The sequence below is a fragment of the Eurytemora carolleeae genome, unplaced genomic scaffold, assembly GCF_000591075.1.
Source record: "Eurytemora carolleeae unplaced genomic scaffold, Eaff_2.0 scaffold298, whole genome shotgun sequence".
NCBI classification, from domain to species: Eukaryota; Metazoa; Arthropoda; class Copepoda; order Calanoida; family Temoridae; genus Eurytemora; species Eurytemora carolleeae.
The window spans coordinates 56,454-71,967 of NW_019397132.1; the positions used below are offsets into that span (position 1 = coordinate 56,454).

General features: G+C 32.3%; 1 protein-coding gene across 1 annotated transcript; it reads right to left on the reverse strand.

Annotated features, from left to right (window-relative positions):
* Positions 1 to 205: 205 nt before the first annotated feature.
* On the reverse strand, positions 206 to 14,127 carry LOC111712215 (putative GPI-anchored protein pfl2). The gene is made up of 14 exons (XM_023486772.1): positions 14,106 to 14,127; positions 13,162 to 13,232; positions 9,448 to 9,764; positions 8,439 to 8,510; positions 7,694 to 7,835; positions 7,098 to 7,215; positions 6,437 to 6,491; positions 6,251 to 6,377; positions 5,004 to 5,112; positions 4,250 to 4,340; positions 3,210 to 3,279; positions 2,428 to 2,533; positions 1,581 to 1,652; positions 206 to 755 (listed from the first exon to the last, which is right to left on the reverse strand). Exons 2-14 carry the CDS (start codon positions 13,229 to 13,231, stop codon positions 272 to 274), a joined length of 1,833 nt encoding a protein of 610 aa, XP_023342540.1. The 5' UTR covers position 13,232; positions 14,106 to 14,127; the 3' UTR covers positions 206 to 271.
* Between the last annotated feature and the right edge of the window lie 1,387 nt (positions 14,128 to 15,514).

Below are 15,514 nucleotides of genomic sequence, written 5' to 3' on the forward strand. Positions count from 1 at the left end.
AAAAAAGTTTCCGGATAAAAGTCCTAATATTTCGCACTGAAAAAAATCTGTAGAAAAAAAGTCCTTTTATTAAAAAGTCTCCGGAAATAAAGACCTATAAATTCGAGATTGATATTAAAAAAGTCCCAGGAATCCAAATCACAGGACTTTATTTCCAGTGACATTTTTTCCAAGGACTTGAAAAAATTCTGACTTTTTTCCAAAGTTTTTATTTCCAGGGTTTTTTTCAGAAACTTTTTTTTCCGGGACTTTCTTACATAGATTCAGATAATTACAATGGATATTTTGTAAGGACAGGTCTTTCAAAAGTGATCAGCATTGACGTTGTAGAGGATAAAATAGTAGAACTAGTTGAACCAGTTGTTGTTGTGCTGTTGGCAATAGTAGCAGTTGTGGTGGGGGTTGTTGTTGGGGTTGATGTTGATGCCGTTGTTGTTGGGGTTGATGTTGATGCCGTTGTTGTTGGGGTTGATGTTGATGCCGTTGTTGTTGGCGTTGATGTTGATGCCGTTGTTGTTGGGGTTGATGTTGATGCCGTTGTTGTCGGGGTTGATGTTGATGCCGTTGTTGTTGGGGTCGTTGTTGAAGAGGTTGTAGGCTGTTTTGATGTTGTCGGAGTTGTCGATGTTGAAGTTATTGCCTGTGTGGTTGTTGCTGGTAGTGCAGTTGTTGCTGCGTTAATTGTTATCTTGATAATTTGAATCCTAACAATAACAACAAACCTTCTCCACCATCGACTCCAGAATATGTAAAACCTGGATTAGAGATTAAAAATTAAAGATTAAAGATTTGATGGAGCAATAAATGTAAATATTAATTTCTGCAAAATATATTCTAACATTTGGGAATTGTAAAAATAAATTATAAATGCCGAGGTACCACAAAGGAGTTAAATCTTTGCACCCTATAGTTTTGCAATTCAATATCATAGATATTTCAAACTAGGGATTTTGTTAGATCAAACAATCTAAGTTTGAATTATCAAAGGTTTTTTCTATCAGGTTGCAAAGATATAAGGATTAGAAAATTTGAGTTTGTGGCAAAGAAAGAATTTCTAAAAAAATGGGTCAGTTTCAAAATGCAGTATTTTGAAATGGTTGATGTTCTCTAATCAAATGGTCCCTTGAAATCACGTTGACAATCCCTTTAAACTAGCAAATATTGTGCAAAATATTGCACATTGCTCCTTTATCTTTTTAAAACTTTAAATAATCTTCACGTAGAAAATAAGTTAATTTTGGCAGAATAACTTGCACGTCTTTGCCACCTCGTAACTTTTCTAAATTTAATTCGACATCCAAGATTGTTATTATGTTTGGTTGAAATTATTAATTTGAAATTCTAACATAAAAATGTTCAAACTTTATTGTCATGAATTTTATGCGAAAAAGGTCGTTTTAAAATACGGAAAATTATAATTTCACAATCTAGGCAAGTTTAGGAGTCAAGTTTTATGAATAATAAATATAATGCTCTTTTTCTTGAATTTGTTTTGTAAATCATTTTACCTGATAAATATAATGTATATTGTTGTATAATTTTACCTGATAAATATGATGTATATTGTTGTATAATTTTACCTGATAAATATGATGTATATTGTTGTTTGTCTGGAGGAACTGCAAGATGTCAGGTCTTCAACCAATGTCGATCTAAAACATAGAAATGCTCACTGCAAACCAAGATGTGCAAGCTCTCAAACAAAAATCAAACAGTATTTTGCCAATTACTCCTTTTAAGCTTAAGCTAGAAACAATAAATTTTCTTTTTTAAAATGTATATTTCTAGGACTACAAAAATGTAGAAGTGAAATGGTGAGATAAAACCAATGGACAAAGCGTTGCGACACTTTACCGTCTAGGTAGTTTAAAAATATGATGTCTAAGTATTGTCTAGATTTCAGTGTGATAGGGATAAAGGAACAGAGTACTAGCCATTATCTATAGTTTTCTTATCCTTAAATCTTTACAACCTGATCTCGTAGATATTTGATATTTCAAACAAACATGTTCAAATAGTCAAAGTTTTGAATATCGAGGGTTTTTAACGTTAGTTTGCAATTTAAAAGTAAAGGTATCAGAAAAATAGAGTTTGTTGTGAGTAATCAATTCCATTGAAAATATAATATTGGATAAATATATTCACTACAAGCACACCAAAACCCCTTCTTAAACAATATACAGATCACAAAGACAAAAAATCAAATTTACAGTTCTCCCAATTATTATTTAATCCCATTTTTATGATATGTCACATTTCCAAATATCTACAGTTGAGCCAGTAAAACTGCGTCAAAGGCAGACGACAGTTAGACAAAAATTAGGGCTTTATATTGTATAATTGTTGTTTGTCAATAGAATTGCTTAACGAATGTCGTCTTCCTATTTCACAGTTTGTTGGGTCCCGCAGTTCACTTTTTGAAATAACCTGGATGTTACAGCATTGAGTGTTTCTGCTGATTTCAATGAGCTTCCTGTGTTAAAGGGTTTGTTTGGATCAGCTGAAGAAGCAGTTTTATTAAAGGAAACCAGTCCTAAACATAATCATTTATGTAAATCAAATTGTTTTAATTTTCTTTAAATCCCGAAAAATATATAAAATAGCGTAACCTTTATTTCTGAGAATGCTTTTATTGAAAGAACCTTGACGAAATGAAAGAAAAATTCCATTTTTATAATTGAATATATCTGTCAATTGACAAATTAGAATTTGTTTAATGATAAAGCGAAAAAAAATCTTCCCGATGAATATTGTCGCGAAAAAAATTGATGAAAGCTTTAGATATAATATTGGTCTGAAATTTATAAATCCTAATATTTTTCACAATCTTTTGCTTTTATCTTAACACACACACGTTTCGTTAAAATTGTCAGTGACCCTGCATGTAAAGAAGATACCAACGCTGCCCTTTGAAACTATAACTGATCAATAATGTGAAATATATAATCGTCTTTCAAGCTTAACCCTATAAAGAGAAACAAGGATTAAAAATAGAAAAACTTGTTTATGATACCATTGCGAACTTGTGATTATAGGTTTTCCCATCATTGCGCGGAAATTACCGAGCCCATAATTGCGCGGAAGCAAATTCCACAAGGAAACCCTAGTTGTGAATCGTGTATGCCTCTAGTTGTATAAAAGCAAGATCACTTGAAGAAAAACGTCATCAATCCCTTTAACCCTGCTGGACTGATTAAAGTAACTGTTACCATTATAAACTTCAACACATCCCGGACCATCCCCAGCTTGTCTTGGTACGTCAATTCTTCCAGCCGGGAGCTATATCAATCATTAAACAATTAGTGAATATTAGGAAATAAAATCTATAAATAGAAAGTTGCATAATGAATTCTTATCAAATTTTGAGAAATATTGGGGAAACGAATTAAGTCTTTGCCACAAAATATAATTTTATTTCCTTTATCTTTGCAATCCAATGTTGCAGATCTTAGATATTGGAAACTTGAATTCTGTAAGATCAAATAATCTATGTATGTTTTGTTGATATATATGTACTTTTCCATCTATCTTTACCTCTGAATTCTCTTCAAATATTAAAGGCAAATTTTCTTTAGAAAAGCTTTCTGTACACCATATACTGTACAGTGTACAAGCTAGGTACACTGTACACCGTATACTGTACAGTGTACAAGCTAGGTACACTGTACACCGTATACTGTACAGTGTACAAGCTATAGTACACTGTACACCATATACTGTACAGTGTACAAGCTAGGTACACTGTAAGATTTTGTAATTTGTAAAGTTCATGATTGATGTTTCTATAAAATTATTTAGTGCGCGCAATTTTAAAGTTGTATTGACAAATAGAGGGAAGTGCACGGCGTTTCAAGAAAACACTCGGCAGAATACCTAGGGGGTCAAATATAACACAACATACATTACATATGTAAAAATTTGTGTATTTGCCTAATGTCTTTATATATCCACTTTGCTTGCCTGTCTGTCTATTTGTATTTAATAAACACGTCAAAATAGTTAAGCCTATTTTGTGTGGGACCTCACATGGCCCGAGGGAAGGTTTTTGGATGTTCAAAATTTCAAAAAGTTTTTGTCCAAAAGTTTTTTTTTGAAAATGAGCGAAAAAATATTGTTAAATCCGTGAACTTTTTTTGTTATTGTTTAATTTTGCACAAAGAAGTGTCCTTAAAACCTAGTAAAGGAGAAATATTTTTATTTTTTTTTGGGGGGGGGGTTGTTTGTTAGTTTTTTTATCTGAAGATCTTACAGTTCCGTCACTACCAGGCCCAGAAGCAACTCCAGCAGCTTCCATTGCAGAGTCCAGAGCTTTTTCGGAATTTGCTAACGTTTCGTTTAGTCTAGAAACATCAAAACTTAAATATAACATAAAATTGATAATATATAGATATATAATAACTTGTAAGTTGTAACATTATTTTATTACAAGATTACTAAAGTTTCCATTCGCAATACGCGCAAAGATAGTTTTGAAAAAATTCAAAAATTATCTTGTTGCATGCCACAACAAAAATCGTATTGTTTGGACAAAAAATGATTTTTCCTTGTCTCTGTTGTTATTGATACCACATTGTCTCTGTTGTTATTCATACCACATTGTCTCTGTTGTTATTGATACCACATTGTCTCTGTTGTTATTGATACCACATTGTCTCTGTTGTTATTGATACCAGAAGAATAAGAAAAAACTTTTTTATATTTTCAACAAATGTTTTCATTTATTAATATTTTTTAAAAGTGCTTCGTAATTTAAAGTGACACTTCGCAATTACCCGCAGAAAGGTACCCTAGAAACTTTTAGCTAAGTAACAATGAGGGAGATATCGTCGTTTTTATCTTAGTAGATAATTCTGAAATTTCGTCGAGTTTCTCTTCTTCCTGCAAGATAAAAGAAATCTCGATACTTTTTGCTCTGGCAAAGATTTATAGGTTATCGAAAGGAATTGAGTATGTGAATGAATGGTCACTTTAAATAACCTTGACAGTCCCTTTAATATACTAACCGTGTTAAAGCAGATAGTTCCTCTGCTGCCTGGTCTAGAGAAGGACAGTAAGTACATCTGCTGATAGTTCCAGCAGAATTCCTTTCAGCAGACCGACAAGCAGCAAAGGCTAAAAGTAGAGTTTTTTATTAAAAATCCAAGCTATAAATAATTCTAAAGTTTTTTGAAATTTTAGGATCTGAGGAAATGAGGAAAAAAATGTGTTGAATAAATTTCTATATGAAACCCCTTTATTTGTCTGGGGTTTCATATAGATATTTATTTAACACATTTTTTCCCTCATTTTCTCACCTCGGTTAAATGTATTTTTTTTTATACATTTTAGATAGATTTTTTTGTAAAATATATATCTATTGTATTGTCTCCTTTTTTATTTACCTGAAGACGTTTTAATGTACAAGGTTTAAGGTGAAACAACAACAAAAAATTTTTTTTTAAATTCTTGAATGAATACTTTTTTGTTTTACCCAACTCTTAAACAAGAAGTGCTATTTTTGCAGTTTATCCTGAACGAAGGCCAGCCGAGTTCAATATTTTGCATTAACTTTCATGAACGAACCTTCCCTCTCCGTAAGTTTCAATTTGATTTGAACGCACTGAATACTCGCCATAAATTCTTGTTTTTTAGTCACTACATATTTTGGCAACCTGATGTCATCGACCTTTTATATTTTAAACTTTGAATTCTGTTGCATCAAATAGTTTGAAATATAAACATTTACAACATTAGGTTGAGAAGATATAGGGATTAAAGAACTAACGTGGGTGGTATGTGTGGTTTAGGGATTAAAGATCTAATGTGTGTGGTATGTGTGGTATAGGGATTAAAGAATAAAGTGTGTGGTATGTGTGGTATAGGGATTAAAGAAATAAAGTGTGTGGTATGGGTGGTATAGGGATTAAAGAACTAAAGTGTGTGGTATGTGTGGTATAGGGATTAAAGAACTAAAGTGTGTGGTATGTGTGGTACAGGGATTAAAGAACTAAAGTGTGTGGTATGTGTTCAGTTTATCACATTCAGGATATTTTTTAACGAGCTAAGGGACGAATTTTGTACCCTGCATTAAATACAATATTGAAATGTACAAGTTATACAATTGATATAGGTAACTAAGAAAGTAAGATAAAAAGATTGTTCAAATTCCATATCGCCATTTCTTAAGTCTCATATTTCTTTAGGTGACCCTTTTGCCAAAGGATACATTTCATGCCGTTTTTCCTGCAAAAAATCAAATTTTAAAATTAACCTTTTACACACGCTTTCCTCTCTGAAACTTGGCTCTGTGCTGGGCCCGTCTTATCAGCCAGGAAACTACAGTTTAGTACTTTATCCTTTAGTGCAAGAAGATCAGGATCCTGGGTTGCCAAACAAAGCTAAAAAATTAATATTAATAAAAAACAATTTCTGTATTTTCAACATCTTTTGCGTTTACCTCTTCCCCAGTTTTTGTTGATAATTGGCTTGCAAGAAGTGTAATGTACAAATCTCTGAAAATATCTTGTTTTAAAGGAACGTTAGTTTTAATTAATCCTCCATTTAAAAAGTGCCATGTTCAATTCACAACGGTAACCATCAAATCTTTATCTGTTCAATAATGCAGAAAAAATTGTCGTATTTTTAATTTTAAAAAAAAGTTAAGTTCTTACAATTTCAATCAATTGTTTCCGTAGAAAGAAATTTGCAAACACTATTTTATAAAAACATTGAAAGTAAACAATATTTTATGATATATCATGGAAAATTCATCATTGATCAGAAAAAGCTTGATCGTTGTGCATCGGACCTCCTGTAAATGGAGGATAACTTTAATCCTTAAAAATCTTTTTAATGTATATTATTAATATCTGAATACTTTGTTTGGAATTAAATTGATTTTGTTACGATCCGAGTCGTATGTTGCAACTTTCTGAATTTGTAAGGAATCTACGTACTTCGGTATGAGACGTTTTTAACAATTTTCTCCATTAGTAGCGATCAAAAGCGATTATTTATCGCCGTAAGCCTATACCCCCTTTCATTTTTCGCGAACACTCCCTTTAAATTTGTATTTTAATTATATAATTTAGAACAAGACCAATATTGCGCAAAAGTACCTGAAGTCTGAAGTATCAGTCTTGCAAGCATCTATTTTTGCAATATCATCTTCAGACAGGGAGGAGTTGCAACTTTGTTCTATATCTTGTTCACATTGCTCCAGTACACTTACCGTTTCTAAACATAATCACGTACTGCAACAAGCAAAAACCTTACATAATGTTTGCAATATTGTATTATCGACAGTATTGCAAACATTTAATCAGAATTTGAGAACAGAATGTTTTAGTTAGTGCACAAAGGAATTAAGTCTTTGCCACAAACTCTAATTTTAAAATCCCTACATCTCATGCAACCTGACGTCGTAGACCTTTTCATATTTCTAACTATTTGAATTCTGTTAGATCAAATAATCTAAGTTTGAAATACCAAAGGTTTACACCATGAGGTTGTAAAGATATAGGGATTAAAAAATATGTATTGTAGTATTATCTTATATCTGTACAGGGCTTACCTACTGTAGCATTATCTGTATAGAGGGTTTACCTACTGTAGTATTATCTGTATAGAGGGTTTACCTACTGTAGTATTATCTGTATGTATTATCTGTATAGAGGGTTTACCTACTGTAGTATTATCTGTATAGAGGGTTTACCTACTGTAGTATTATCTGTAGAGGATTTCCCGCCACAAGTAAGATTAGTAGAGTCTCCACCAAGGTTTGAAACTAGAGTACTGAAGGGATCTTTAAACACACTCTTCTTCTCTTCTTTAGACTTCTTAGCAGAATCAGCAGTCTATGCATAGGACAATTTTAGCAGAGTAGGCAATCTAAACTTTACATTTTTAAGGGAATAGGCAAACGAATCTTTACAACTTTATCAGAATTAACAACCAAAACTTTACAATTTTAACAACTTCAGATTCATTAACATAAAAAAGGACATAAAATTAGGCAATTTCTTAAAATTAGCAACTTTAGAAGAATTAACTGAGTTAGCAACCTCAGCTTTACAACTCGAATTACAACCTAAACTTTAGACAATATAAAAAAATAGCTTCACAACTTTAGAAAAATTGGCAACCTAAACTTTAAACAAATGAACAAAAATAGTAATCTGAACTTTACAACTTTATCTTCAGCAACCTAAACTTTACAACTAAAGAGAAAGTAGCAACCTAAACTTTAGACAGTTTAACAAAAATATAATTTCTAGCTTTAAGCAACATAAAATAATGGTATTATAAACTTCAGAAAATATAACACACAAAACAATCTAATCTTTAGACTTTTAAACATACATAATCTTATTTAACAAAAACATGATTTATGTTTTAAGTATGATTATGTAGGAGATAGATAAGAATTGATGTGTACAATTGATAAACATTGTACTTACCAAAGCTCTGGCTGCTATTTGAAAATAGTTCCTGGCTTGGTTAGCAGCCAGTCCGGCTAAAGTAGCTAAATCCTAATTCACGACAACTGTTAATTATCCTACTGAACAGATCATGTAATATTTCCTCATCATATAATGTAATATCTACTGAACAAATTATGTAATATTTAGCTCATCTGAACAAATTATGTAATATGTCTTCTGACCAAATAATGTAATATCTATTCTGATCAAATTATGAAATATCTCTTCTGACCAAATAATGTAATGTGTTATAATAAAATTATGTAATATTGCTTATGATCAAATATGACCAAATAATGTAATCTATATATAAATTTGGCTTGTCTGTCTGTTTGTCTGTCTGTCTGTCTGTCTGTCTGTTTGTATCCAATAAACGTCAAAACGGCTGAACCGATCGGGCCCAAATTTTTTGTGGGACATCTAGGGACCCCAGGGAAGGTTTATGAATGATTGAAATTTTAAATATTTGTCTCCATCAAAGTTCGATCTTCATTAAATTTTTTGAAAATTTTGAAAATCCACGAATTTTTTTGTGAAAATCCGCGAATTATTTTTGTTGTGTTTTACGATGTACACAAAGACAACATGTTCACAATTAATTTAGAAGATGGGCGCGAAGCACCCTCTAAGGCTAGTATCATAAAATTATGTAATATCGCTTATGATCAAATTATTATGTAATATTTCTTCTATCCCTTGTTATTTAATTTCAAATGTGTAGTCTCTCCATTGTCAATAAATTACAGGTATCTAATAAAATTAAATCCCGTCCTTATTATTAAACTTATGTTATTTAATTCAGTTCTTTTTGACCAAATTATGTTCTTCCCTAGTGTCTCAAATATATCCCTGCTTCATGGCTAAATTAAGATATCTTCCTGTGTCTAAATTATGCCTCTCTTTTGTAATTAAATTATATCCCTCTTTATTTTTACTAAATTAGTTTCTTTCCTTGTGATTTAACTTTTAGAAAATAATGAATTACCTTGACGCATGCCTCATTGATAGTTCCAGCTTGCTTAGCTTCTTTATCTAATTGTTTTACTTTTCTCTTCTTCTTTACCCTTTGAGAACCTTTCTTATCAATTTTTTTCATAGCTGCTTTTTTTGCTGCCTTTTTTTTAGCTGCTTTTTTAGCTTTTTTCTTTATGTTTTTTCTTTTTCTTTCTGATCGGCGTCGTGCTTTTACGGAGCTGTCATTTTTACTTTTTTTATTTTCCGCGGGTTCTTCAGTAATTTTAGATGCTCTAACATCTCTGATCAGTGTTTTTGTTTCCTCCACATCTCCAATTCCTCCGAAATCTACGAATATTCCAGAAGAAAGCTTATACAATAAATGTCGGCTTCCGTTATTTGTGTCTAGGAAAGTGAACATATCGCACATAAGGGTGTCCCACGAAACATGACAGTTGGTAAATAGTTTAGAATGTCTTCTTTCATAATTTGTACAGTTGTTTAATACCAAGACAATAATAAAAATATTATAAAGGAGTCATATTATAGCTAAATTAACTTCGAAATCTATATATAAATTTGGCTTGTCTGTCTGTTTGTATCCAATAAACGTCAAAACGGCTGAACCGATCGGGCCCAAATTTTTTGTGGGACCTCATAGAGCCCCAGGGAAGGTTTGTGAATGATCAAAATTTCAAATATTTGTCTCCATCAAAATTCGATCTTCATTAAATTTTTGAAAATTTTGAAAATCCACGAAATTTTTTGTGAGAATCCCTCTAAGGCTAGTAAATTATATTTGAGCAAAAGATTTTTAAAACTAAATAAACTGCAAATTATTAAAGTGTATGGAAGACGACATATAAAACAATTTACCAACTGTCACGTTTTGTGGGACACCTTGTATACATCCAAATAAATTCCAATCAGCAACGAGCATTGAATTGCCTGGAGCTGTAAATTTTTGATAGGATATTCAGCTAGGCATAGAAATTCAGCGGCTAGACTTGAAAGATGTCTTAAATCCAAGAATCCTAAAATTTTAAGGAGACTGAAAACGTGATTTCAAGTGACCCTCCATTAATTGATTAGCATTTACAAATCTTTAAGTCTGATAATTATATTTTCATGATTTTGTATATAAAAACTGTTAATTTTCATTTGTGGTTTCAATTTGTAGAAATGACAGTCTTTGAGAAATTATCAGAATTCAACACTTTTCAGGTCAGAAAAGCGACTTTATCTTTCACATTATTGATCACATTAAGGTTTTAAGAGTATTGTTGTGAATCGGACATGTCCCGCTTTTAATGGAGGGTACCTTAAAATTACACCAACAGCCCCTTTAAATCCTAAAATGACGGCATTTCACCTCTGAAATAAAATCTGTGACGATAGGTTTAGCCATCAACGGGAGGACGATAGGCATAGGCGGTTTCAGGGGGGGGAAGTCCATTAGCATTACCTCCCCCCTGAGTGAAGTTAGGAGTGTACCCCCCCCCCCCCGTGGATTTTTACATAGTCATTACTCCGTAGGCTTTTGACCTGGAATAGGTAATCTATGACCACCGACAGGCTGGTAAAGTTGGATAGAATGGCGATGCACTCAAAGAGGCTTGCCACAATTTCGGATCGGACAATATGTGTTTAAATGCGCGCCTTTAATTCAAGCGGCCAAAAAACTAAATTATCGTAGATTGGAAGGATTTTTTTTAACAAAAATTCCTTTTTTTTACTTTCAGCCTTCTTATGGTAAACTTTTATTTTTAACTCTAAAAAATAAAAATAAAAATTAGCATGATTTAAGAAGCATTATTTACTAAAACATCAATTGTAATAGCAGTAAATAAAAAATAGTTATCACTTCAATAGAATAATATGATATGATATATATATCCATAATATTTTTAATATCTTAATAAGATAAACAAATGGATTGTTAAGACATTAATTTGCCTACCCTACTGTTAAAGAAACTGTAATTTTTGAAGGGTAAATAGAAATATTACAGGGGGGTTAAAATTAATATAGGGGGATTTTTTATCTTCGCGCTTCGCGTGAGTATATTATCTTAAATCCTGATACTGCCCTAGACTATAGGATCCATAGACTTAGTCGTTTCCAATAAGAAAATTCCAAGACCTTTAAGCCTATTACTCGAGGGCCGATAAGAGGGAGATAGAAAGTAGGATACTCAGGAGTTTACAGATAGAAAGTAGGATAACTGGAGTTTACAGATAGAAAGTAGGAGAACTGGAATTTACAGATAGAATGTAGGAGAACTAAAGTCTACAGATGGAATGTAGGTAAACTGGAGTTTACATGTAGAAAGTAGGCGAGAACTAGATTTTACACATAGAAAGTAGGAGAACTGGAGTTTAGAGATTTTAAGTAGGAGAACTTGAGGTTACAGATTTTAGTTCTTCCACTTTCTATGTAAACTCCAGTTTTCAACTTTCTATCTGTAAACCCTAGTTCTCATACTCTCTATTTGTAAACTTCAGTTCTCACACTTTCTATCTGTAAACTCCAGTTATCTTTAAACAACTGGAGTTTACAAATAGAAAGTAAGAGAACTAAAGTCTTCAGATAGAAAGTAAGAGAACTGGAGTTTACAGATAGAAAGTAAGTGTGTATCCGAACCTTGCAGAGGAAGGGTGTCAGCAGAGCTTTCTAAGCCTGTTGAGAGAAAGGGCGCTATGTGCATTGTACTTGTATAGAAGTCTAGATATCAAGGTCACTTCTCTCCACAACTGAGTGGAAAGCGTGACTAATCCCGAACAAGATAAAGTAATAAAGATGAATACAGAAGGAATACAGAAACTCAAAACATCAGGGATGAAGTACACGCTGATACAGGTTTTAAGGATGAACAGAACCTTCAATAGACTTTAAATCAAATACCATGAACTGGTTTTTCACCCTTCTCAAAATGGAAACTGGATTACTTATTTCTTTCTAACTTACTGCAAGACACTGATACATGTAATGCAGCTGACAAAGGGAAGTTCTCATTACAACAATGTCAGCAATAAACCTGCATAGATGGCCGATATCAAAAACAACTGGAATTAATATAGAAACTCAAGAGCTGAAATTGAAATACTACAAATTGCCTGATCAGCTCTCGAAACTGTATATTAACCCTCCTGGGGGGGGGGGCGGGGGTATGCAGCTAATTGAATGAGCAAAACAGGACAGCCAGGAAACAAGAAGATTGGAAAAATGAGTATCTGCATTCTGCATTATATACATGTATCAATTAATTTGTTTCATAAAAAAATTATAAATAAATAAATTGATAAAGTTAAAAAAACAGATAGAAAGTAGGAGAACTAGAGTTTACAGTCAGAAAGTAGGAAAACAGGAGTTTACAAATGAAAATTAGGACAACTGGAGTTTACAGATAGAATGAGGGAGATCCTAGAGTTTCAGATAGAAAGTAAGAAAATTAAAGTCAGAGTAGGAGAACTGGAGTTTACAGATTTTAAGTAGGAGAACTGGAGTTTACAGATTTTAGTTCCTACACATCCTTTATGTAAACTCCAGTTTGAACTTTCTTTATGTAAACTTTAGTTCTCATACTCTATCTGTAAACTCCAGTTCTCAGACTTTCTATCTGTAAACTCCAGTTATCTGTAAACAACTGGAGTTTACAAATAGAAAGTAAGAGAACTGGAGTTTACAGATAGAGAGTTAATTCCGCCCATGCCTTTATAATTTACTCTATCAAATAAATTCTTACCCTTTCCATTTGTTGAATGAAGACAGTACACTGCAACAACCAGTGCTAACTTCAATATCCCGGACCACATTCTTTATTCATTTAAACATATTATTATTATTATTATTTGATTTCTTATCATCATTATTTTGTTATTGTTATGTATATTCGTATCTAGTAGAAAAATTAGGTTTATCATGCAATCCTAAAATTATTCAACAAAAACGTTTTTACAGCTTTCTCTACACAATGGAATCTTGTAAATATTTATTTGTAATATTTAATGCTTTGTACTTTTTACTACACACTAAACTTTCCAGAAAGTACGTCTTTAATTAAAAGATCTGTGTGGATAAATTTAAGATCTCATTTTTAATTAGTTTTACAAATTATTACTGAAGCGTCGCGTAGACAAAAATAGATTTTAAATGTAAGTGTTGTTTAAACCCAAATTTGTTTCAAAGTTTGAAAAGTATCGTGTCAACATTTTATTTTTGACATTTTGAAAAAGAAATATTCTGCAAGTGACCCGGTTTGCTATTTCTAGGATTATTTTCTGCTTGCTGGATTTATATATTTTTACTGAAATCATAAGGAACTTTTTAAGTAACCGTTATGTTCTTTATATATTTTCAACCTGAAAGATATTTAAAACCATTAACTTACAAGAAAAAATAATTACAGTTTGAAATATCAAAGATGTAGTTCAATTCACTAACAGAGACTAAGTTTAGTAAATAAGAGAAGTAGTTAAGCTTCTTTTCAGCTTGACGCGGCGGCGTTAGTAATTCAACTACATCTCACTATTCACTATAATATGTCCCAGGTTACAAAGAAATAAATGGTTAAACGTTAATTTGAGTATAAAAAATATCCAACGATGTATCATGAAAACCCGGGTTTACGGAACCTGGTTTTTGAATGATGCCAAATGCATAAAGTTTCCTTTTCTTTAATCTGTTTACCTGTCGGGTGTGGGCCTTTAACTGATTTGAAATAACAAATATTAAAAGAACACTTGAAGATGAAATATTGATGTTGACTTTAATTATATTGTCAGTTTTGACTATAACTAATTACATATAATCGTTTCTCATGACGGGCAGAACGGTATTATGTAAGTTACTTATTATCCTAAATTAGCTTGGGAACCCAGCATTGCCCCTGGGTACTCATAGTTACTCCCGCCGTGTACCCGCCCTTTGTCGTAAATTACGATTTTTTCCCGTTTAAGTCGACCCACTCCAATTAGAATCTCAAAACAAAGCTAACAAAATTGCCGTGCAGTTCTCCCGAGTTCCCCAATAAAAAATTTGGGACAAATTGGTCAATTGGGCAGGGTGGATGATATTTCTCTACCTGTGTGCTCAGTTAGCTGTACTGTACACTTTCAACTGTTTAGTAAAGGATTAGCGTAAATCATCACTCTGTATACTATAACCTCGTTGGTCAAGGGGTTTCTGAGTTGTGGTCGGACAAACAAACAGACACCCAGACAAACAATGATTACAACTTTACATACATAGATGCTTTATAAAACCTAATCTTTCTCCTTACAAGGTTGATTTCCTTGAATTAGCAATGCTTGCTTAGAAACCCAGCTTTGTCAGGACACTAATCTTATTTTACAAACATACCGCAACTTCAGATTAAATTGAGACCCCACAAATTCTTGGTAAATACATATCATATTTGATTTGTACATGTTTGTTATTTGTTCAATAATTTAATTTTCCTACCACTGTTTCTGTTCATGTTTCAGGACTGATGACGATAATATTTGTATCGAAATATTTATCCTGATTCGACTGGCAGTCTATATTTTTTCAAAGTTTGATTGAGATTAATTTACACTCGAATGTAAGGAAACAGACAGTATAAATTCGGTACAATCGTCTCTGAATTCTCATTCTTTCTAGGTAACTCTAACTCTAAGACATAGACATAAGCAAAGAGAAACCTCCTCGTTCAAGTATTAATCTTCTGTTGGAGTGGGAAAAGGCAAATTACAGTTATTAAATTTGTTTAATTTCTTAGAAATTAGTTGGTTCCACTTGAAATTGTATTCAGTGTACGTTTCGAGATATGAGCCGGCGCTCAATTGGAACCGGTTTTTGGCGGATCAGCGGCGCGGTTTAAATTCTTAATATTCGGCCTCAGACCCCTTAAACTCTAAGATTAAGTTGTACTGCACAGTGCACCTGTTAGTTGTTACTGTTACAATTTACATTGTTAATTTTTTGCATGACATAACACATCAGGCAATGGACAGTAATTAAAACGTAAAACAATATTTTATTCTTTTTTTCCTTTAGATTTATGCCCGGGTAATAAAATATTAAACTTATGAATAATTAGAGAGAGACAGATAACC